Source organism: Equus przewalskii, chromosome 26 (assembly GCF_037783145.1).
Source record: "Equus przewalskii isolate Varuska chromosome 26, EquPr2, whole genome shotgun sequence".
NCBI classification, from domain to species: domain Eukaryota; kingdom Metazoa; phylum Chordata; class Mammalia; order Perissodactyla; family Equidae; genus Equus; species Equus przewalskii.
Genome location: NC_091856.1, coordinates 365,304 through 389,843, shown reverse-complemented (window position 1 = coordinate 389,843; position 24,540 = coordinate 365,304). Strand labels below are relative to the sequence as shown.

The 24,540-nt window shown below is 50.0% G+C and overlaps 1 protein-coding gene and 1 non-coding gene across 7 annotated transcripts; one reads left to right on the top strand and one right to left on the bottom strand.

Annotated features, from left to right (window-relative positions):
- Window positions 1-10,500: 10,500 nt before the first annotated feature.
- Window positions 10,501-19,610, bottom strand: DNAJB5 (DnaJ heat shock protein family (Hsp40) member B5). Of its 6 annotated transcripts, none has more exons than XM_070595561.1 (5): window positions 19,308-19,499; window positions 18,530-18,793; window positions 15,712-15,956; window positions 12,042-12,643; window positions 10,501-11,910 (listed from the first exon to the last, which is right to left on the bottom strand). In XM_070595561.1, exons 3-5 carry the CDS (start codon window positions 15,920-15,922, stop codon window positions 11,677-11,679), a joined length of 1,047 nt encoding a protein of 348 aa, XP_070451662.1. In that variant the 5' UTR covers window positions 15,923-15,956; window positions 18,530-18,793; window positions 19,308-19,499; the 3' UTR covers window positions 10,501-11,676. The 6 variants fall into 6 exon arrangements, with proteins under 6 accessions (XP_070451662.1, XP_070451657.1, XP_070451658.1 ...); XM_070595556.1 differs by having other exon boundaries at window positions 18,329-18,793; window positions 19,308-19,440; XM_070595557.1 differs by lacking the exon at window positions 18,530-18,793 and adding an exon at window positions 18,329-18,456 and having other exon boundaries at window positions 19,308-19,434.
- Window positions 19,611-24,232: 4,622 nt separating this feature from the next.
- LOC139079787 (U6 spliceosomal RNA) lies at window positions 24,233-24,335 on the top strand. The gene has a single exon (XR_011533721.1). It is a non-coding gene; the product is annotated as a U6 spliceosomal RNA (small nuclear RNA).
- The last annotated feature ends 205 nt before the right edge of the window (window positions 24,336-24,540 follow it).

Here is a 24,540-nt window from a genome sequence, read left to right as displayed (position 1 = left end):
GCCTTTGTTATGTTGAGGTACTTTCCTTCTATACCCATTTTATCGAGGGTTTTTATCATAAATGGATGTTGGAGCTTGTCGAACGCTTTCTCTGCATCTGTTGAGATGATCATGTGGTTTTTGTTTCTCATTTTGTTAATTTAGTGTATCATGTTGATTGACTTGCGGATGTTGTACCATCCCTGTGTCCCTGGTATAAATCCCACTTGATCATGGTGTATAATCTTTTTGATGTATTGCTGTATTCGGTTTGCCAGAATTTTGTTGAGGACTTTTGCATCTATGTTCATCAGTGATATTGGCCTGTAGTTTTCCTTCTTTGTGTTGTCCTTGTCAGGTTTGGGGATCAGAGTGATGTTGGCTTCATAGAATGTGTTAGGGAGTCCTCCATCTTTCTCAATTTTCTGGAATAGTTTGAGAAGGATAGGTATTAAATCTTCTTTGAATGTTTGGTAGAATTCTCCAGAGAAGCCGTCTGGTCCTGGACTCTTATTTTTGGGGAGGTTTTTGATTTCTGTTTCTATTTCTTTACTTGTGATTGGTTTATTCAGCTTCTCTCTTTCTCTCTGATTCAGTTTGGGGAGGTTGTAAGAGTCTAGGAATTTATCCATTTCTTCTAGGTTGTTCAATTTGTTGGCATATAGTTTTTCATAGTATTCTCTTATGATCTCTTGTATTTCTTTGGTATCCGTTGTGATTTCTCTTCTCTCATTCCTAATTTTATTTATTTGAGATTTCTCTCTTCTTTTCTTAGTGAGTCTGGCTGAGGGTTTGTCAATTTTGTTAATTTTTTTGAAGAACCAACTCTGTTTCATTGAGCCTTTCTACTGTCTTCCTTGTTTCAATATCGTTTATTTCTGCTCTAATTTTTATTATTTCCCTCCTTTTACTGACTTTGGGCTTTGTTTGTTCTTCTTTTTCTAATTCTGTTAGGTGTCATTTGAGGTTGCTTATGTGAGATTTTTCTTGTTTATTGCGGTGAGCCTGTATTGCAATGAATTTCCCTCTTAGGACTGCTTTTGCTGCATCCCAAATGAGTTGGTATGGCGTGTTTTTATTTTCATTTGTCTCCAGATAATATTTGATTTCTTCTTTAATTTCTTCAATAATCCATTGTTTCTTCAGTAGCATGTTGTTTAGTCTCCACATTTTTGCACCTTTCCCTTGTAGTTGATTTCTAGTTTCATAGCATTATGATCAGAAAAGATGCTTGATATTATTTCAACTCTGTTGTATTTATTGATGCTTGCTTTGTTTCCCAAGATATGGTGTATCCTTGAGAATGTCCCATGCGCACTTGAGAAGAATGTGTAACCTGCTGTTTTTGGATGAAGTGTTCTATATATATCTATTAAGTCCATCTGGTCTAATTTTTCATTTAATTCTATAATTTCCTCGTTGATTTTCTGTCTGGATGATCTATCCATTGGTGTTAATGGGGTGTTGAGGTCCCCTAGTATTATTGCATTGTTTTCGATGTCTCCTTTTAGTTCTGTTAAGAGTTGCTTTACAAATTTTGGTGCTCCTGTGTTTGGTGCGTATATATTTATAAGTGTTATGTCATCTTGGTGGAGTGTCCCTTTTATCATTATATACTATCCCTCTGTGTCTTTCTTTATCTGATTTGCTTTGAAGTCTACTTTGTCTGATATTAGTATAGCGACACCTGCTTTCTTTTGTTCATTATTAGCTTGGAGTATTGTCTTCCATCCCCTCAGTCTGAGTCTGTGTTTGTCTTTGGGGCTGAGGTGTGTGTCCTGGAGGCAGCATATTGTTGGGTCTTGTTCTTTGATCCATCCTGCCACTCTGTGTCTTTTGATTGGAGAGTTCAATCCATTTACATTTAGAGTGAATATTGAAATGTGGGGGCCTACCACTGCCATTTTATCTCTTGCTTTCTGGTTCTCTTGCATTTCCTTTGTTTCTCGTCCCATGATTTTTGGATTAGTAATTCAGGTATGTAAATTTCTATATTGGGTTTCTTCTTCTTTGTAATTTGTGTCTTTATTCTTGTTATTTGTTTAGTGGTTACCAGGTGGTTTGTATAAAACATCTCATAGATGAGATAGTCCATTTTCTGATAGCCTCTTATTTCCGTGAATTAAAACCTTCCATCCCTTTTCTCTTCCCCTTCTAGGTTGTTATTGTCAGATTTTTTTTTCTCTTCTTTCTTGTGTTGTGAGTTTGTTGTTAAAATGACAAGGTTATATTTATTCTTGGTGTTTCCTTTCCTTTTATCTTTAATGTTTTATTTAACTTTTGCTAACCTGTTCTGATGGGGAGTTGCTACTTTCTGTTATTGTCCTTCTACTTATCTCCTTTGCTCTTGGTTTTGTAACCCCTTTCCTCTTTTTGACTTTTCAGGTATGAGGGTTTTCCTGAGCATTTCTTGAAGAGGAGGTTTTGTGGCAATGAACTCCCTTAACTTTTGTTTATCTGGGAAAGTTTTTATTTCTCCACCATATTTGAAGGATATTTTCGCTGGGTAGAGTATTCCTGGCTGCAGGTTTTTGTCCTTCAGAGTTTTGAATATATCATTCCACTCTCTCCTAGTCTGTAAAGTTTCTGCTGAGAAATCTGCTGATAGCCTTATGGGGATTCCATAGTAGGTTATTTTCTTCTGCCTGGCTGCCCTTAGTATTTTCTCTTTGTCGTTGACTTTTGCTAGCTTCACTACTATATGCCTTGGGGTTGGTCTTCTTGCATTGATAAAATTTGGAGATCTATTGGCTTCTGTCACATGAAGTTCCATCTCTCTCCCCAGGTTTGGGAAGTTCTCAGCCATTATTTCTTTGAATAGGCTTTCTGCCCCTTTCTCCTTCTCTTCTCCCTCTGGTATACCTATAATCCTTATGTTACATCTTCTAATTGAGTTGGATAATTCTTGGAGAGTTTCTTCATTTGTTTTTAGTCTTGGTTCTCTCTCCTCCTCTGCCTGCAGCATTTCTATATTCCTATCCTCCAAATTGCTAATTCTGTCCTCCATATTATTGGCCCTACTGTTCAGAGAGTCCAGATTTTTCTTAATCTCCTCCATTGTGTTCTTCATTTCCAGTATTTCTGTTTGGTTCTTCTTTATAGTATCAAGTTCTTTTGTGACATAGCTCCTGAACTTGTTGAGTTGTCTATCTGAATTCTCTTTTAACTCATTGAGTTTTTTAATAATGGCTGTTTTGAATTCATCGTCATTTAGGTTATATATTTCATTGTCTTTGGGATTGTTTTCTGGGTATTTGTCCTTTTCCTTCTGTTCTGGAGATTTAGTATATTTTTTCATACTGCTTGATGGTGTAGATTTGTGCCTCTGCATAGAGATAGAGTTTAGTTACTGCTTCCACTTGTTGCAACTGGTGTGTGTGGGGGAGCATCTGTTTAGACTGCACCGACCAGGAACCCTATCAGCTATTGCTAACTGGACCTGGGCCCCTCCTCATAGTCACAGTGGTCCTGTGGGGTCCCTCTTAAGCTGTGGGGGCAGTCACCCGGGGGCTTCAGGCTTCTGGTGCCTACTGTTGCAGACCACCTAGATGTGCTCCCTCCTTAGGGTCTGCAGCAGTGTTATGGGCTTTCCCAGTGGCCAGGAGCAGGATCACCTATATTTGCAGCTCTGTCACTCTCGGCACCCACAAAATCTCACTTGTCCACTATATGTCACAGCAGAGCTATGGGTATCTTCTGCAGTCTGTGGTTAGCTCACCTAGCTATGCTACTTTTGTCCCAGGGCCTTCCAGCCTTGTGATTGCCAGGCAGGGTGTCTCTACTAGTGCTGTGCAGAGGCTTTCGCTGAGGCTGCTGTGAGACTGTAGAGTTTCTCCCCCGGACCCCGGAGCCAGGCCACTGGAACTCCACCCAGCCCCAGGCCACTCCCACAGGATCTCCAGGTGCCCCTTTCCCCGTCTGGGGGACAGCCAGAGTCTGTGAGTCTGGCAGTGGCTGGCAGGCTGCTGCCCTGCCCGGGGTCCTCCTCTTTTGGACCCTCCTGGCATTCTGAATGCTGGGCGGAGCCTCTCTGCTAATGGCGAGTAGAGGCTTTCCCTTCCACTGGTGCAGGACCCTGGAGTTTCCCCCTGGGCCACGGAGCCAGCTGCTGGAACTCCACCCAGCCCCAGTCCTCTCCCAGGGGTTCTCCGGGACCCCCTTTCCCTGTCTGGAGGACAGCCAGAGTCCGTGAGTCTGGTGGCGGCTGGTGGGCTGCTGTCCCATTTGGGATTCTCTTCGGGAGCCTCCCGGTGTTCTGAATGCTGGGAGGGGCCTCTCCACTAATGGTGAGTAGAGGCTTTCCCTGCTGCCAGAATGGGACCCGGGAGTTTCCCCCTGGGCCACGGAGCCGGCCGCTGGACCTCCACCCAGCCCCAGTCCTCTCCCAGGAGATCTCCGGGAGCCCCCTGTCCCGTCTGGGCAACAGCCAGAGTCTGTGAGACCGGCGGCGGTGGCTGGTGGGCTGCTGCCCTATTCGGGATTCTCTTCGGAAGCCTCCCGGCGTTCTGAATGCTGGGTGGGGCCTCTCTGCTAATGGTGAGTAGAGGCTTTCCCTGCCGCCACTGGTGTGGGACCCTGGAGTTTCCCCCTGGGCTTAGGTGTAATCTTGGGGGGCTTAGGTAGGGCTGTAGTCACCTGTTTCCACTGTCGCTCCTCTGGTGTGTGCACCCTCCTGCCCTTGGTGCGTGGCGATGTTATGGGGGAGTCCGCTGGAAGAAAGCCGCTTGCAGGTACCAGGCTGTTCGGGGGTTGGGGGTCAGAGAGTTTTCACCTATCTCCACCTCCTCCCAGGGGGAAGTCCGTCCTCCTTCTGATGTATAGCAGCACGGGTCTCTCAAGCGTCCTGAGATGCTATATGGATATCCTTTGTTAAGCGATGAATGTCCAATTAGTTGTAGATTTGAAGGGGGAGAGACAAAGAAGACTAGTCACACCGCCATCTTGGTGACATCCCTATGCCAGCATCTTTTAAATCAGATACTAGAAGAAAAGAATTGCAAACAAATATACATTTATACTATCTTTTATATTTTCCTCTCTAGTTACCTTTACCATTGCTCTTTATTTTTTCATGTGGATTTGAGTTACTGTCCAGTTTCCTTTATTTCAGTCTGAAGGACTCCCATTAGTATTTTTTTCCCTTTGTGAGGAAGATTCGCCCTGAGCTAACATCCGTTGCCAATCCTCCTCTTTTTTTTTGCTTGAGGAAGATTATCTCTGAGCTAATGTCCACACCAATCTGCCTCCACTTTGCATGTGGGATGCCTACACAGCATGGCTGGTGAGTGGAGTAGGTCCACATCCAGGATCTGAACCTGCTAACCTGGGCTGCAGAATCACAGTGCATGGAAATTTTTTTTTTAAAAGATTGGCACCTGCGCTAACTGTTGCCATTCTTTTTTTCTTTCCTTCTTCTTCTCCCCAAAGCCCCCCAGCATATAGTTATATATTCTAGTTGTGAGTGCCTCTGGTTGTGCCATGTGGGATGCTGCCTCAGCATGGCTTGATGAGTGGTGCCATGTCCTCACCCAGGATCTGAACTGGCAAAACCCTGGGATGCTGAAGTGGAGCATGTGAACTTAACCACTTGGCCATGGGGCCAGCCCCAAGTGCATGGAAATTTAACCACTTGGCCATGGGGCTGGCCCCCCATTAGTATTTTTTTTATGGAAGATTTGCTAGCAATGGATTCTCAGTTTTTGTTTGTCATGTCTTGATTTCTCTTTCATTTTTGTTACATAGTTTTGATGAGTATAGAATTTTTCTTTCAGAACTTTGAGTATGTCATCCAATGCCTTCTGGCCTTCATGGCTTCTGATAAGAAATCAGCTGTTAATCTTATTGAGGATCCCTTATAGATGATGAGTCACTTTTCTCTTGCCTCTTTCAAGATTCTGTCTTTGTGTTGTCTTTTGACAGTTTGATTATGATGTGTCAAAGTATGGATCTCTTTGTGTTTATCCTACTTGGAATTTGTTGAGCTTCCTGGATGTGTAGACAACTTTGGAAGTTTTTGGCCATTATTTCTCCAGATATTATTTCTGCTCTGTTCTCTCTTCTTTCTTTCTGGGATTCCCATTATCTGTTATTGTTATGCTTGATGGCGTCCCACAGGCTAGGTGTCTCCTAGGCTCTGTCCATTTTTCTTTATTATTTTTTCTTTCTGTTCCTTGCATTGGATAATCTCAATTGACTTATCTTCAAATTTGCTGATTTTTCTTCCACCTGCTCAGACCTGCTCTTGAGCTCCTATTGAAATTTTTATTTCAGTTATTGGACTTTTCAACTCCAAGTTTCCATTTGGTTATATTTTAAAAAGTAATTTCTATTTCCTATTGGTATTATCTATTTGGTGAGCTGTCATTTTCATACTTTCCATTAGCTTTTTAAGACAGTTTTCTTTACATTGCACATACATAGCTGATTTAAAGTCTTTGTCTAGTAAGTCCAATGTCTGGGCTTCCTCAGGGTCACTTTTTATTGATTGCTTCCCCCCCTTGTGTATGTATACGGGCCACACTTTTTTGTTTCTTTGCATGTTTTGTAGTTTTTGTTGAAAATTGGACATTTTAAATAATATAATGTGGCAACTCTAGAAATCTTACTTTCTCCAGAGTTTGTTGTTGTTGCATAATTACTTTTCTGAACTAAATCTGTAAAGTCTATATTCTTTGTTGTTTGTGGCCACTGAAGTCTCTGCTTGGTTAGCTTAGTGGTTGGTTAATTACTGAACAGAGGTTTCATTAAATCACTGGAACTAATGAGTCTCCCAATCTTTGTGGAGGGCATGTATATACATATACATATTCTTCTGGGACTATTTTGGAGTCACTTGCTGATATGCTCCCAACCATTGTGGAGCACTGACGACAAACCAGAGCAACTGTACAGTCTTCGGCAGCTCCCATATCACCAAACCTAGGGGGACCAGTTGCAGCGTAAGTGGAGCCAGCTCTTCTAGGGCCTCCCCTCTTTTCACAGTAAGTCCCTTGTGGCTACTGTCCTGGTTTCTGGTGGTTACTCCCTACTGGAGTCTCCATTTGTTTTATTCAGTGGATTCTCTAATATCCATTCCTTCACCCCCCAGTTCAAATGCAAGTTAGATTCCCCACTGTTTCCCCAATCTTGAACTCTGTTTCATTCCCAGCCCCTACCTCAGGCCCACCTTCAATCCTTGTTCCCACTCCTACTACCTTCTTTTTCACCCCGGATTAGGGCCTCTGGAGTATCTCTTCCTAGGACCCAGCATGAGGTACAATCTCCCACTTCAACTGAAATTTAACACCTGTTGCAGAAGCAGATTGAAAATTTATGGTTTTTAACCTTTATCAGTACAGCCTGTCCTGCCAGGCCTATGTGCCAGTCTCCATTCTTTCTAGAGAATTTTCTATAAGCAATAATATTTGGAACCAACTAGAGCACCACCTTTGAAAGAATCTCATGTAACACTGATGTGTCCTGGCCTACAGGATCCAAGAGTCTCTGGAACTGATGCAACCTCAGGGCAACTAACAGACAAGTCTCAGCTAAGGAACAATCAGCCATAGGCTTTCACAGCCCTCTGTGTTTATGGGCCAAAGCAACAAGGATCTAAAAAAGATTGGATTGTGGCACCCAGAAGTTTCCATGTGAGGGGCCCAGCAACATTTCAGTAAGAGAATGACTTAAGGAAGTGTCTGAGGCATAGTCTGAGAAAGGCCCCAAATGTAACCTATTAAGGATTTCAGAAAGTTACCCAGTGAAGGTTTTAGGGGCTGATTCTGCAGAGGAGATAAAAAATGATTTGTTTGGCTTGGGAAATGGCTTATCAATGTGTTAATAAAAAACCTAGACTGGAAGCAATTAGAAAATGCCTTGAAGGTTTACTTTGGCAATAAGCTGAGGCAGGTCTATCACAGAGGGATCCCTGCAGATGTGTATTGTTCATGGCTTGCTGCAACTATATATTGCCCCCTCCTGGGAAGTCCTATAGCCACTTGGAAACCAGAAATTTGGTACCCTCAGTGAATCAGGAACATTGCCTGAATACCTTTTAGAAGCTTTCTTTCTTTGATATAGGCATTAGACAAGCACTAGGAAGCCCAGATTATATGGTTTTGGTTGTGGCAGAGGTAGAGCTTACCTCTCAAAGTCCTTGAATCCATAAAACTATCAAGTTGACAGAGACCCAATCATGGCCCCTTCCCCAGGGCCCTTTCTCTCTTAGCCACCCATGTTTCATGGATGGCTAAGCTGAGATTGCTTAGCTCTTTGAAGGAAACCCTTAGGCAGGTTGAAAGACAAGCCAGTCACAAAAAACTAAGTCAACATTCTGTATAGTCCTCTTCCTGTCCCCTCAGCTGTGAGCAAGGAAGCACAGACGGCCCTGAGATGTTGGTCACGGTTCACACAGGACCTTTAGCCTGAGAAGAACAGATAAACTTTTTGGCTTCTCACACCCATCATCATGGACAAATCAAGGCAGAATGGGACGGTATTGGGGTCAAGAGAGGCAGTCCAGAGTCACTCCAAGTGAAACACTGGCAGGATATGACCCAAGGGATGAAAGTAGAGTTGTATCCCGACAGAATCCAGCCATGCAGGAGCAGTGCCCCAGAGGCAGGGAATAGAGAGAATGTCTGGAGGGGATCACCACAGCAGACCTGGATCCCAAGAGGGGAACATCTTCTTGGAGTTTCCACTTTAGGAAAAAGATGTTGGAGATTCCTTTACCGGCCAAAGAGTCCAGGGAGAGAGTGAAGTCCAAGAAGACTCCAGCTCCTAAGCCCACAATTGGAAAATGTTCTGAGAGTCAGTGAGCTGGAAGATGCCCAGAAGCTAAAGGGCTACTGGAGTGGTCAAGGGGCTCCAGTGACCAAGGCATGCCCCCACCACCAAGTGCTGGTTGCCCAAGATTTGGGATGGCCAAGCCTTAAAGAACATATTACTGTCATACAAATGAGCTAGTGATTTTCGTAGTACTGTCATTTGCAAAATTCACACACACACACACACACACACACACACACACTACTGTAAAAGAACTTAGGTGCTTGTCAAAGAGAGAAAACCCAATAAAGACCCTGTTCCCCAAGACATGGCTGAACCAGTGTTTCTTCCAGCTCCTTTACTATCTTGACTTTTCTATAGCCGTGTGTATATGTGTGTGCATGTAGGGTTACACAGGTATTAAAGGACCATAACCCCCCATGCAACCTCCAAGAAGGTAGAGCTGCAGAGCCAGCTTCAGAGCTTTCTCATTGAAGTGCCCCTGTCCTCAGATAGCCTGGCTTCTAAGGTCTGAGTCCCATTCCGAGTGCTCAGTGGGGACATGACAGTTTTCTAGGTCCAGTGTCCCCACATGGAGGCCAGAGGGAGCAGTCTGGCCCAGCAGACCTGGATCCCAAAGCTTCAGGTCTCAGGGAAGAGCCAGGACAAGAATTTAGCCCCAAGTGAAGAGAGGGACAAGTCTAGGAGACCTGAAACAGGAGAGCATCGAGTAGGAGATGCAGGATTGGGGACCTTCCTGCCCAGCCCAAGGGACTAGCAGATACCCTTCTGAGCAAGACCCCTTGGTTTCTGCACTGGAAGGAGTAGGCTCCTCCCAAAAGTATCTTGGCTAAAAGGATGAGGAGCTTTCTTCACTGGAGTTGTCCCAGGAAAAAAGGCAAGGACAGGAAGGTCCCTGTTATAAGCCTAGTCAGTGTTAGCCTCTGTGTGGAGCCTAGGCCCAGGGGAGCTGTCGTCATGGCACTGGAGATGCTGAAGCTCAGGAGAGCATGGCTGTGATGGGCACGATCCTGGAGAAGACTCTGGGGAGGAAAGTCAGCACCAGAAGGAAGTCTACACCCAGACAGAGCCTGCAGATGGCCATTCCTGTGACTAGAGGGCTCCTCCCTACCCAGATCCAAGGAAAGTAACAAGTGCATCATGCAGTCAGCACGCAGACCCTTAGGACCAGAGTTGTCTCAGCAGGCACAGGTAGCTCCGAGACCAGGACAGACCTCCCCAGAAAATTGTGAGATTCAAGGATCAGCAATGGTGTTGTCTCCCAGGGAGCCTGTGTCCCCAGCCAGGCCCTGCCAGCATGGGCCAAGGATGCCAGGAACCTCCAGCCACCCTCTCCACTGCCCCAGGTTTTGTCTTTGGGGATGTGTCTCTTCTAGTCAGCCAGAAAGTCCTCCCCTATCCTCTCCTAGGAGGACAATTTCTCTCAAAGGAAAATTCCAGTCCATGTAAAGTCTATTAGTTCTCATGCTAACACATCCTTCAAAGAGGATAGTCTCTATTTCCCATAACCAAGGACAGTCTTTCCAAATAGATGTTTCTTCTAATAGCTGAGTGGTGTCTTCCGTCTTTGCTGTTTGATGCATACATTTTGGAAACCTCAGGAGTCTGGGCTTAGAGGAAGGAAGGAGTCAGCTTCAGCTTATATTGAGGGCCTGTTTGGGCTTCTCAAAGGTGGCCAGGGCCCTGAAGGGAGGTTGCCAGTGGCACTGCGCACCCACCCCCATCCCAGGTTCATTGTTCCTGCTTAGATGCTGTATTTTTAAAATACTTTATTTTTTTCCATAATACTGTCATTACAAAAAAATACAAAAAAAACTACTATAAAAACATTCAGGGGCTTGTCAAAGTGAGAAAACCTCAAGACCCCACCCCAGAACCTGGCTGAAGCAGTCTTCCCCTAGCTCCTTCACTATTTGACTTTTATATAACTGTGGGAGCGGGGTGGGGTCACACAGGCATCAAAGGGCTGGAAAGTCCCCACACAGCCTCCATGAAGGGTAAGAAATAAGTAGCTTCACATATCACAAAAATGGGATTTGAAGTTTGGGGGTGGCTAGGCCCTGAGTTCAGAGGTGTGGGGAGAAACCTGTGACCCTGAATCTCTTGGTGGGGAATAGCTGCCACCTGACCCCAAAGCCTTTTCCCTTCCTGATGAAGGCTAGGAGATGGACCCTGCCCCCCACCTCTGAGCTTTAATACAGCAGGCCCCCTTCCCTCTCCTGCACCCTCGCACATTCCTAAGAGCAGCATGGAGGACAGAACTTCCAGCTCTGCAGGTCTGGCAGGGGAGCTGTCGAGGAGGCTGCTCAGGGTCCCGCTCGCTTCCCTGCCCCACATGAAAAGTGTCTCGTGCTCAATGGCCTGGTTCATGGGTTATGGACCATTCGTTCCTGTCTCAACCCTGGAGAGGCACAGACAGCTCTGGGTGAATGCTTTGTGTGCATGAACATGTGTGTGATAACCTTGGACACTGTGGCTGTAGGGGTGAGGCTAGGGTGGGAAAGCAGTGTCCTTTCTATCCTCTTCCTCCCCCAACAGGAGGAAGCCAAAGGGAAGGGAGAGGAGAGGTATTAGCCAAGCTGAGGGGAAGGAGGACATGCTATTTACAAGCAAGGACAAGGAAGCTCTCTGGCTCCAAGTAGCACTCAGCTCACTCTCCAGTCAGTGGAGTGGGAACTGGATTCGAAGCTAGTGACATGAAAATTGACCCCTGGCCTGGGCTAGCTCTCCCCACCTCCCTCCCACTCCCCCAAGGCAGCCCAGCTCTGAAAGGGGTCAGGGACAGGAACATTTTCCTGAAAACTAGTGGCTTTTTTGCATTTTAGAAAAAGTTGCCAGTGTCCAGTGGACATCAAACTGGGTGCACACTGGGTGGGGTGACTGTGGGGGGTATTGCTGTGGTAGACTCTGGGCTGGCTGGGGCAGAGCCTAGGAACAGGGTAGGTGCTGCTTAAGGATCTGTCGTGTCTGTGGCGTTAATCTGTCTGGGAAGCGAACTTTGAACTCGACAATGAGGTCTCCCCGTTGGGTGGGCACTTTGGGGAAAGGAAGGCCCTCCCCTCGGAGTCTCTTCACGGTGCCTGGCTTGATGACATCATTGCAGGGCAAAGGGATCACTCGACCATCAATGGTGGGAATGTTCACGGTGCAGCCACACAGCGCCTGGGGAGAATGAGGCAGAGAGTGAGGAAAGGTGGGGTAGAGTAATTAGGAAAGGCGGAGAAGACTGACGTGGGGACAGAATGTCCCATCATTCCCCCACCAATGCACACACAACCTGACCCCGGCCCCACCTCCTTGAGGCTGATCAGGGCACTGTAGAGCACGTTGGTGCCATCTCGGCGGAAGTGTGCGTGGGGCTTGTCTTTGAGCACGAAGACAATGTCAGCAGGGATGTTGTCAGGTGTGGCATCGCCCTCTTTGGGGAAAGTGATCTTGGTGCCTTCCTTCCAGCCACGCTTGATGACAATATGCAGGATCTTGTCCTCGGTGCGCACAGTTCGCCCATCAGGATTGAGGCGCCGCCTTGTGATCTTCATGCGTTTGGTGGAGCCGTGGTAGATCTCCTCCAGGGACACCCGCAGCTCATGCACCACAGGTGGGTCCTGCACCTTGCGCCGAGGGTACAGTGGTTCTGGGGCTCGCCTTGGACCCCTACTTAGCCCATTGAAACCAAAGCGGCCAAAGGCACCAAATGGGTCCTCATCTTCATCCACATCCATGTCATCTGGGTCAAAACTACTGAAGGGTCGAGTGGAGCGGCTGCTGGCAAAGAAGATATCGAAGGGGTTGGAGCCACCAAAGAAGGAGGCGAAGGTGGCATGAGGGTCCCCATGAAAGGTGTAGTGAAAGGAGCCACTGGAGCCACCTGACGAACCACCGCCAGTCTTCAGGCCTGGAAGGAGGACAAGTTAGGGGCAGTGTGGCTGCTCCTGCCCCCACCCGCACAGTCTCCTTCCCCTGCCCACTTGTTCCCAGTTCATGGGCCTAACAAAAGAAGCAACCTTTAACTCCCAGAAAGGGCTGGCCTAATAGAGTAAGAAGTCTCTGGCAAGATTAATTTCTACTCTGAAGTATTTGTTTAATAATAAAGCACATCTTGGGGGTCGGCCCCGTGGCCAAGTGGTTAAGTTCCCACGCTCCGCTGCGGCGGCCCAGGGTTTCCCCGGTTTGAATCCTGGGCGCGGACATGGCACTGCTCATCAGGCCACACTGAGGCGGCATCCAACATGCTACAACTAGAAGGACCCACAGCTAAAAATACACAACTGTGTACTGGGGGGCTTTGGGGAGAAAAAGGAAAAATAAAAATCTTTAATAATAAAGCACATCTTGAGGTTGAAAGAGGCCGAGTTACCCGACATGTGGAAAAGCTAAGACTAGAAGACTTGGAGGATGTGACTTCTAGTCCTGTAATCTCTTCCACGTACCCATGGCCCAAAGATGTCTTACAAAGCCTTGAGTACCTGGCCTGGGGTCACACTGCAAGTCATACCTGGCTCTTAAATCTTTGCTTATCTCCGAAGACGCATAGGGCAAGAAGCAATCAGACAGGATTTGACCACACAGGGGGCTAGTAAGCGAGCTGTTCCAAATAAGGTGGGGATACAGTCCAGGAGGAACCCCACTCTCACTCTGCTTCCAGCATGGTTTCCTCTTTCCCTGACTTCTGCCCAAATGGGATATGAGGGGGGCCCAAAAAAGCAGGAAAGCTCATTAGCTTGGAGATAAGGAGCTATTTCTCTGGAAAAAGTTTTCAATGTTTTGTTCCCACAGTCAGGGCTCAGTGTTGCATAACTCCTTGGGGTGCCATTCACACAGTGGATGGACACAGACTACAATGGGAATGGGCTCCCTGGACTTACACAGCACCAAGCCCTCTAGCCCATACCTAATGTCAGAGCAACCAGAATGCACGAATGAGCTGGCATATTGCAGGTGGCGACCCCAGCTGCTCTCTAGAGTCAGGTCCTGTCTAAGGGGCTCATATTCCTGGAGGCCACCTTCATCGGGGGATGGTGGTGGTGGGGATAGTGGAGGCGTGGGGAGCAGATGTGGGGGGACTAACACTGAGAAATGATCTAGAATATGTAGACTCAGCAGTGGGGCCCAGGCTAGGGGAAGAGACTCTTCTCTCTGAGGCCTTTTATCTAGAATTTCATTTGGCTGTGGAAGCCTGAACCTAAATTAGCCTCTTATTCCTGGGACCACAGTGCAGATTTGGGTTTCATTAGAGAGGCCAAGTGGCAGGCAGTTCAGAGACTCCCGGCAGCTGCCTCTTCACCCCTCCCTTAAGACTCAGGATCTGTTTTTCCTTCTATTGAGGGTCTGATTATCAGGTGAGTTCAAGAAGCCTGGCAGAGCTCAGTGAGAGGGAGGTCGGACTAATGATGACAGCAGGGGGTGATTTCTCTGTAGGGGTTCCTGCTGTACCCTACCACCTCCTTTTCAAGCTGGGGACAACTTGTCCCCAGCCAGGGCTGCACAGAGAGTTTGTGTGCACAAACTTTTGGCTGGCTGTTGGGGAGGGGGCAGAGCAGACAGAAATATAACCCACATTTCCAAGCCTGCTTCTCCCTCCCCAGGTCCTGGATGTCTCCTTAAGGGCGTGTTGCATTCTCAGAAGCCCTGCTGGGATGCAGATCTGCATGAGGACCTGGTGTCTGGGCCTAGGGCTTGAGCTTTGCCGTTCACTTAGGCTGGCTCTCCCAGCTCCCACCTGCTTCCTAAACAAGAGGGGAGGCCCCTGGAAGAGTGAGTGCAGTTCCTAGACAGGCCACAGGGTGGCATGGTGTCTGCACTGATTCCCTTTCCCCCACCCCTACGGCCCCCCTCCCTCCCAGACAGAAAAATTTCTTAGCTGAGAGAATACTGGGGATTCCAGCAGATGCCTGGTGAATCTGGGAGTTGGCAAGTCTAGCAGGTGAGCAGGGAAAAACGGAAGGAACTCGTGGCATGACGAATAAGAAGAGGCACTTTGGAGGACTGGGGTGCACAGAGGACAGGGGCGTGGAGCACAAGGCAAGGAGGAGAGGAAAGCATATTCTTTTGAGCACATACTCTGTATCAGGTACAGTAGGTATCATTAGCCCATCTAATTTTGAGGCTAGAGTGGGGAGAGTAAGGAGGAGAATGTGGAAGAAAGGCAGATGCCGTTGGGGAGGAAGGACAGTTCCTCTGGGGAAGGAGAGTCCTCAGCTGTGACAATGTCTCTTAATATAGCCTGACAGGTGCCTGTGGCTGGCGGATGGCAGGCGGCCCTGAGGGGCAGGTCCAGAATTAGCAGCTACATCATGCCCGTGGGATGTACTGGGAGGGGCCGCCCTCTCAGAGGCTTTATTTGGGCCTTTCCTGCCGCTCTGTACGTGGCCACCAGCTACCCCAGGGAGGGGGCAGGATGCCAGCAGCAGTTCCCCTTCCACCCTTGGATCCCTGCCACTTCCTCAGGGAGGTGAAGCTCCGCCTCTGTTCTGCTGGCCTGAAGTGGGCAGGGAGGGGGCAGGGGAGGGGACGACCATCTCTCGCTCTGAGCTCCAGTGGTTAATTTCCAGGCTGCTTAAGGGCCAAACTTTTATGCTGATGACTATAGGTGCTCTGTCCTCAGAGAGCCACATACTCCCTTTCCCTGACCTTCCTCATCAGCCAATAAAGCTGCAGGGACTGCAGGCAGGACTAATAAGGCTGGGAGGTGAGGGAGGGAGGGGGAAGGCCTCTGGCTCTAGCTCCAGACCTCTCTAAGGCCTGCACTTGAGGAGGCAGAGGGACAGAGAGAGGCGGGGAGAGCTATAGTAGGCTGAGACTGCGTGGTGGGTGGTCTCTTCTCTCCTCTGGGTGTGGGTGCTGGGAACACTTGTCTCCCTCACCCCCTCCTCAACCTCCAGTTCCTTGCTATGAGAACAGGGTCACCCAGGACCCCAGGCAAGGACAGGGGTCCAGTATCAGGCTGGAGCACTGCCCTCTTACCTTCCTCCCCATACTGGTCATAGAGGCCCCGTTTCTTAGGGTCACTCAGCACATCATAGGCCTCTGCAATCTCCTTAAACTTCTCCTCCGCGTTGGGTTCTTTGTTCTTGTCTGGGTGGTACTTCAAGGCCATCTTCCGATAGGCTTTCTTGATCTCATCCTCATTGGCTCCCGATGGGATCCCAAGAATCTTGTAATAATCCTTGCCCATCACAGCCACTGGACCGGCACTGGTCTCCTTGTTTCTGAAAGAAACCCAGGGACAATCCTTGATACCCTTTTCTCTTCTGCCCCAGCCCTGCTCCTGACGATCCTGCAAGCTCTAAATGACTCACTGTGTGACCTTCAGCAGGTCATGCCTGTTCTGTGGCCCTCTGTCTCCCCATCAGTAAAATGAAAGGTTTGGTCTAGATGATCTCTTCCAGCTCTGACATTCTAGGATTCTGTGATTCTTTCCTTAGCTCCCAGCAGGTTTTCCCAGCAGGAAGCTGGGGTCTGTGGCCCACTTCTTGGGGCTAGGCTAAGGCCCAGGTTCTTGGGCCAGACTGAGGACCCCCGAGAAGCCCTGCTGGGTGAGGCAGCACCACAGACTGACAGACCCACGCACAGAAGCTGGCGAAGGGCAGTGGACTGGGTGAGGTCACCTGAGCATCGTGGTCTCCTACGCCATGCTTCAGGCATGGTGCCCAGGCTAAGGGCAGCTGGGGCAGTGGCCCAGGACTGGGGACAGGTCTGGGTCTTCAGTCAGCTGTCCTGGCCAGCCAGGCTGACTCAGGGTGTGGGTGCTTGGAGTCCTCTCTGCCACTGGGGACCCCAGGCCTCCTTGCCCTCGCTCCCTAGACAGTGCTAAGCCACACGTGCGTCTCAGATCAGAGGATAAACCTCAGCCTTTGGAAACTGCTGTTTCTAACTCTCTCATTAGCAGGGAGATGACTCTGTCCTTCCCCAACCAGGGCAACAGTTCCCTTTACTCATTTCCCAGTGTCCACAGACAACACTGTGTGTGAAAACATGTCTGTGCCTCCTAAGCACCCCTGCTAGTGAACAAAAGCATCCTGAGGGTAGGGCCTTTTTAAACCTTAGTTGTTAAGAGACAATCGGGCACTAACCACCACTTTCTTAGTCCCCTCCCTACCAGTCCCATCCTTGCACCTGTCCTGTGGTTTAGGATCTGTCCTGGTGCCAGGCCCACACTCCTCTGATAGGCCCTGGGTGCAGGGCCTTTGTTATGGGAGGGAGAAACCTAGGGCTCTAATTCTTCTCTCATTGCCCTCTGCCACTATCTCTGTGCTGGATGTGAGGGGAAGGGGACTTTCCTGTAGCTACATCTATTTGGGGAAATGGCCAGAAGTCACTCTCCAGCCTTTCTGAGACTTGGCAAACCCCTGCCAAAGCCCGGAGAATGAGAGTCTTTCTAGCAATGTCCCGGGCTGGCAGCCACAGCTGAGGCCTGCTTTTCTGCCACTGACTGCTTCAGCGAGGTGTGCAGGCTTTCCCAGCAGGAGTGAGGGCTGTAATGGGTAAAGAGAGGCCTCAAGGCCCCAGGTAGGCAGGGACAACAGCCCTCGCTCCTGCCCCCATAGGGCCTGTTGCAGGTGGCTGGGTTGACTCATGGTTCTGGGAGTCACCTCACTCTGACGAAGAGAAGGCTTTATAAAGGCGGGTACTCCCCCTTCTCCCCCTACCAGCACGTCACGCCTGGTGGGGGAGGCCGGGGTTGGAGGAGGCAGAGAAGAAAGAGCATCTGGGGGAGGGCAGCCATTTTCGGAAGCAGCAGTGAAAGCCATCTGAGAGGGAGCTGGGGGTGGTCTGCCATCTCCGCCTCAGCCCACCCCTTCTTTCCCCTGAGCGTGGGAAGGAACCCTACCACACCAGGAGGGTGACCCCGAAGACCTACAGCAGCTTCTAGGCAGAGGGCAAGTGGAACAGCCTCCAATGCTCCCGCCCTCCTCTTGGCTGTCCCTGCATTACCTCTTCATGCGGCCAGCTTCCTCCCTGGCACCCACCTGCTAGCTGCTCTAGACCTATAATTCTCTTGCCTCCACAGACACCTGGCAAGCTCTTTCAGGAATTGCCTTTTTCTTCCTCCTTTCCTCCCTCCCTCCCTCCTTCCCCCTACCCACAAGCCACGTGTTGGAATGACAAAGGAGCCCCATGGCATGGCACTGCCTTTGATGGAGAAGAATGAAGAGGATGTTAATGTAGAGGCAGGAATGAAAAATGAGGAGGAATGGCAAGGGGGCCTGGCAGAGGCAGGGCAGATGGTTGATGCAGAAAATTAAGCACTGATGGAGGGGGATGAGGGATGACAAAAGGAAATGGCTTAGGTGGAAAATGGGTTACCAATGGGTTGAAAGAGAGAGATGGAGAGAGTTGAAATACTGGAGGAGGTGTTTGTGGAACATGGACGCCTGAGGGTTTGGTATAGGAGATGAATAACGAGCAGTGCAGTTCATTCAAATGTAAGGGTGAGGTGGAACAGGGGTTCTCATATGGAATGGGGATGAGAAGACGAGGAGACAGAGGAAGGAATGGATGGAGGAATGGCAATGGAGGGGATGTGACGTGGAGAACTGACTTGGTATGGGTATGAGCGCCCTTCTCCGGAGGGACTTACCGAAACTTTACAAACCCATTCAGCGTCCACGCTCGAAGTTTTAAGGGCTCCAGCTGAATTTTAAACATCAAGCTGGCTAAGAAGTCTTCTCCCCAGAAGTGTGGGAAGCTCCGGAAAGCTCCTCGGGCCTGTAGTGGGGGTGATGCTGGGGATGGGCAGGAGAGCACTGTGCGCTTAAACATGCCCGGCCCAGCCCCTCACCTCTGACGGCTCCCCGGGAGCCTGCTCGGAAAGCTGCAGCTCTGGAAGCCGCCTCCTCAGGTTCCCAGAGGCACTTGCCCAGCAAGGCCTGTCCGGTGCAGCAGGAGCTGGACCTGATCCCCAGGCGTGGAAAGTGAAGGGATAGGGTCCAGCGGCCACCTGCTCTCCGATGCGGCACTGTCTGGCTGATTGAGAACGGCTGTATGGCAGTGTGACAGTAGGCTGGCAGTGCGAGTGTGTGCTTGTGAGCGGCAGCGTGTGTACCTGTGACAGGTGTGATTGTCTGTGAGGGCCTGAGAGGCAGTGAGTTCTTCTCGCCTCTCTCTCCGGGCAGGACCCGACCCCAAACCCCAAGAACCTACTCAATGAAGTCCCTGACTGGGAGTCTCCTCCCTCGCAGATGGGCGGGGCGGGGCGGGGCAGAGCAGAGCAGAGCAGAGCTCGGACGGGACAAAAGGCGAGGAAATGAGGGGAGGAGAGGGGAGGGGGCTCGGCGGGGAGCGCGGTGGGTGATGTCACCGGAGCTGGCAGGCTGGGCCGGCTCAGAAGGTCTCTGCCCCGCGGAACCCAATCCGACCCGGCCGACTATCCCTGGCCCAGACGCTGGCTGCTCCCGGTGAGAGGGTGGCGGACATCGAGCACCTGGCAGACCCCGAGTCCCCGCACCCCACGGCAGAAGAGCCTATGGGCCCGCCGGTCCCACTCCCCCGACACCGAGACCCCTGGCTTCACAACACCCCCCTCCCGGAGCCCCCGAGTCCTGGCTCGGCGCCCTCACCGGTGAGGAGCTGCGGGCGCCGCCGCGGTCCGTCAGACACGCTGCCCCCTCCCGGCTCCGGCTCCGCCGCCTCCAGTCGGGACAGGAGTCGCCTGCCCGCCGGCGGCAGACAGCGGGCCCAGGAACCGCCCCCACGGCTCCGCCTCCGCGCCGCCCATTGCGCCGTGCGCCCGTCACTCAGCTCGGCCTCTGCTGTCATTGGACAGCTCTCAACGAGCGGTCGGTAAGAGTCGCCCACGCTCCGCCCCCGTCACCCGGCCACACGCGCACATATTCCGGGCCGTGATGGGTGCGGGTCTGATTGGTGCGCTCTGGGATCAATCAACCACGCCTCTTCGCTATCTCGTCGTGTCATTGGTGAAGGGGGCGGGGGCGGAAACTCCACGCGCCCTTTAATCTTATTGGTTGGTCTCTGGGGCTCAGACCCGAAAGAGGGCGGGCAACTATATTAGTCCAATGTCCGGCTTGAGAAGGTGGGACTTACTGGCCACGGCTCGAATCCCGAGAGAACCTTCTGGAACCCGTGCAACGTCAAAGGCAGCCTTAAAGGAAAACTGCGCCGACCAGTTGGCCGGAACTCTGGGCATTCTTTCCTTTCTGCGTTTAGGAGGGGAGGGGAGAGAATAGTGCACCCTGGGAGGTGTAGTCCCTGGACCAGGGTCAAAAGGTCACGCCGTCTTACCTGTCTTCCATCGAACCCGGAACTGACCTCGACCTGACCTGATTTAGCTTTACCTTACCTTGACCCGGAATTGACCTGACGTGACCGAATCTCAAAACAGACCCCTGTAGACATGCAGGGTTTAAGTACCTTTCTACTCCCTCCTTTCTAACCTGGTATTTCTCCCCAGGTGTAGCCACCTCCTTGATTCCTTTCTGAGTCCCCTTTTCTTTCTCCGTATTATCCCCCCATCCTGGCTCCCTCCTGCGGCGTCCCTTCTCAGCAACCCCCACAATCCCCATTAAAATTCCTCTACAGTCTTTCACCCTACTTCCCCTTCGAGTTCCCGCATTTTAGCCTCCTTTTACTTTCCCCTCTTGGTCCTGTCTTTCCCCCATGAATTTTCTGCCTCGTCCTATTCTTAATTCTTTATCTACTCCCATGGTCTCCCCTATCCTAGCTGCCCCCTTTAACTCTTCATCTCAGCCCCACTGATCTCCTTTCTTAATACCCTCAGCGTCTCCCATCCATCTCAGCCCCCCTTCCCCCATTAAATCTCAGCCCCAGTGTCCCCGCTGTTCGGAGCAGGCAGGGCTGCGGAGGCGGTCGCCAGCGGAAGCCGACGTTTGAGCAGACAGGGTGCCTGGCGCCCACGTCTCTGTCTCCCAGGCCCATCTGTGCTGGAGGGAGTGGCGGTGGGGAGGGGGTAAGCCGCGGGTGAAGCGGGGGAAGGAATTCTTAGGGAGTTTGAGGACAAAAGAAGGGCCAGGGCAGAAGCTCTCACTTACCGTTTCCCAGAGACAGAGTTTGGATACCCATGAGGTCATGCAAGCTAGATAGAGCTGGAAAGTGAGGCTTGGAGAGCATTATTTCCTAGGCCACAGAGCAGAACAGAGCAGGAGAAAGGTCTAGGGGTCCTGAGGTCAGCTCTGCATATTCTCCACTACCTGCCTTCTTTCTAGTACTCACTATGGGGATGCCAGGTGTAAAGGGGTGTGAGGTGTAAAGGAAGGAAAGGAAGTAGGGTAAGAGGAGGATGGAGAGGAGATGGGGTAAGGGTGATGGGGAGGAGAAAGGGAGAGGAGGGAGGAGATACGGAGTGGGAGGTGAGGAGGGGTGGGAATGAAAAGGGAAGGGGAAGTGGGGAACAAGGAATAGACCTGGTGGGAGATGGGGTGAGCAGCAAAAAGTTGGGACAGAGAGGTGGGGTGAGGAGGAATGAGGAAGGGAGGGGAGGTGGGGTGGTGAGGGAATGCAGTAGTGTGACATGGAGATAGGCAAGGTAGGATGAGGGAGCCCAGGACTGCTGCTGGCTCCTTAGATCTGGGGGCTCTCACTCCCCCACCTCCAGACTCATGGGGACCTGGGCTGTGGGTGGCTCTGCTTCTTCCTATTCCAGTTCTCTCTATTTGGCCTCCTCCAGCTTGCCTGTGCCAATGTGGAGGCAGAGAGTTTAGTCACCGGCCCTTACCTGGTCCCTGCTAATGTTAAGTTGTAGGCTTAGACCTTCGAGGGTGCAGGGCTGTGCCTTCAGGTGTTGGTGGCCTGGACTCCATTGTCTGCCGGGTTCACTATTGCTGCCCTGTGTTGCATTTCCCTGGGCGTCAGCTGTGTGTGTGAGGCACTAAGGTGCTCAGGGTGTAAGAATGTAGGCTCTGGAGGCAGACTGTTGACCTTGTGAGATTACTTGCCACATCTGTGCCTCATTTTTTCCTTTGTAAAATGGGGATAGACAACAACAGTCTTTCATAGGGTTGTATGAGGGTTAATTAAGGTAACACATGTAATGCACCTAGTTCTGAGCTTGGCGTGTAGTTAATGCTCAACAAAGTTAACCGTTACTCAATATGTTCACAGATATCTGGGTGTGTGAGTGTGTCTGTAAGCGTTTGAGTGTGATTGGGAGTTATTTGTACTGTTGTATCTGTACTGCAATTTGTGAGTGAGAGTATATCTGGGTAATTATTTTTGTGTGGTAGTGTGCCTGATTCTGTGTAGGCCTGTGATTTTGTGTTAGTGTACATGTATGATTAAATGACTGTGTAGGCCTGTGTCGACATGGCAAAGAGTGGATGAAGTGTGGCTTTGTGGCTCTTGACACCCTGACAGCATGTCTGCTGGTATATGCATGCATCCGTGATCACGTCAGTTCCAAACACTCCCACTTACCCATTGAGACGTCATAACCCTAGGTGTCCCGTCCTTTCCTCACCCTGGGGGAAGGGGAACCAGGGGCAGGGGTGGGGGTGGGTGCCAGTGAGGAGGTGTTTAGACAGAAGCACATGTTCCCTCCCAGACTGTGGATGGGAGGGGGAGCCCTCTATCTTGCACATAATCCTGAAGGCTCCAGAGGAAGTGCTCCCCCCTCAGCCCATGCTTAGTTCCCTGTCTTGTCACCATGGCAGCAGTTGCCAGGGGCTCCCATGGTTGCTAAGATCTGGGTGTGGGAGGCTGCCAGGCCCTGTTGCCAAGAGAAACAGAGAATCCTAAGGGAAAGGAAGATTACTCCCACAGCTTCAGCTCTCTGCAGTGACGAGACTGGCCCCTGGACCTCTCTTCTTCCCAAATTGTACCTGCAATTTGTACGTGGCACTACTAGGGTTGATGAGGGGCTTTAACAGGAAGCTGGAACTAGAATGCTGGGATCCACCTTCTGAGGAGAAAGGGGGCCCTAGCCTGCCCGTTACCTTCTTTCAGGCTGAGAAGCCCTAAGAAATTAGTGACTACCTTATTCTGTCCCCCATCCCTTATACTTCTCCCCTGGTAATATCTCTGCTTGAGTTCTCCAGTGACTGCTGCTGATCCAGTACCTGATGCTCCCACCTGCTATAGGAATGCTACATTGATCCCATTACTTTGGATGCAGACTGAGTCCTTTCTGAGGTCAGACTCTTAGCATCTCACTTGGATGCGTACTTCATGCTGACACTTGAGCCCAGACTTCAGTCCCACACTGAGTCCCAATTTTGGCCTCAGCCTGAGATACTGACCTTGGTCTTAGTCCTGGACCAGATAGTCCCCCAAACCCAGCCTCAGCCTCAGCCCTCCTCCTAGGCATGGGTGAACCCTAATCTTGATACAGATACTTGAACTCATCCGCAGGTTCAGTTCTGATCCTGCACACCGACTGAACACTGACTAGCGATCTAACTCCCTGGTGCTTGCCTGGCGTCTCCCTGCATGTTCTGAACTTACGCTGCCCAGTACCATAAGGGTTCAAAGGGGTTATTTCTTGCTTTGGAGTGAAAGGACAGTGCTAGGAATGACCAGCAGAGGGCGTGCAACATCAGGTTCTAGAGGCAAGCTTTCCAGAGCCCACTTCAGAAGGGGATATTAGGCATATTGAGATCTTGGATCTTTTCTTTCAGGTCAGGACCCAGAGCTGGAGGCAGAACAGTTGGTCTAAGAGGTTGAACTAAAGAAATTAAGGTTCCACACACAGTGATGCTGATGCTTTGGGGTTACGTGGGTCCATATAATCATGGGTCTCCCTCCAGCTCAGCCGGCCTCAAAGCTGGGCAAGCACCAGAAGGTGCTTAACCCTTTACTGGCATCGTAGGTCTCAAGAGGACTGGATACCTGGTATCCCACCCCAACTCAACGTTGCTGTCATATGCTTACACAGCTTCACCACCTTCCCTGGTATCCAGTTATCTTTTGGTCCTGTTCAGCAGAACTCTGCCTCTCCTCCACCTTTGGTCTTAGCTCTGTCCTTGAGGTCATGCTGATCTCATTGGTCTCATTGGCCAGACATCATCAGCCATCTGCATCCCTCAAGTCTGCTCTTCTCCAGGGTGAACACCTCTCAGGTCTTCGTAGGTTCCTCTTCTGCCTTGTTTAATTCCAGCCTAGTGGCCATGTTTCCCTGGCTAGGTTTCAGTTTTTGGTGCCTGGCTCTGATTAGCTTTTTCCAGGAGTGCCGGTACAGCATACAAATGAGCTGGCCTGCCTCCCTCTTCTGACTTTGAACTTCTCTCCTTGTAGCCTCAGGTTAAATCAGTTTTTGGGTAGTCACCTCATGCTGTTCACCCACACCAAGTGAAGGCTGCAGCCTCTCTTCTCCCTGAGCTGCTAAGTCACATGCCCATTTGTACATATTATGATTTTGAAAGGAGTGTTATAGTTATTTTAAAAAACAAAGAGCCTTGAAATAAATGAAATAAAAAACATTTTGACAATAGCTTCTGAGTTTTAGGGCAGTCCTTAGGTTTGGAAAGCTCTGTACTTGACACTTACTTTAAGGTGGGATGAGGGACTGAAGAACTCGCTTTGGCAGCACAGATGCTAAGATTGGAATGACACAGAGAAGATGAGCACAGCCCCTGTGTGAGGGTGACGTGCAAATTTGTGAGGTGTTCCATATTTTTGTTTTTGATGAGTGTTAAAACATAATGATGTAAAGTGAATATATATGAATAAATTAGTATATTACCAAAAAAAAAAAAAAAAAAAAAAGAGGGACTGAAGAGCCCTAGCTGGCTTGGCTGTGACTTCAGCACTGTGGACAGAGGCCATTGGCAGTGCCCCCAGGTGGAAGATGATATACACAGCCTTCAGATGGGGCCAGAAATC

Coding starts and splice junctions, on each gene's coding strand:
- DNAJB5 (XM_070595556.1), bottom strand. CDS start 18,510: ATGTTTAAGCGCACAGTGCTCTCCTGCCCATCCCCAGCATCACCCCCA. Junction 12,644..15,711: donor TGACCAGTATGGGGAGGAAG/GTAAGAGGGCAG, acceptor TCCTCCTTCCAG/GCCTGAAGACTGGCGGTGGT. Junction 11,911..12,041: donor CCCTGATCAGCCTCAAGGAG/GTGGGGCCGGGG, acceptor CATTCTCCCCAG/GCGCTGTGTGGCTGCACCGT.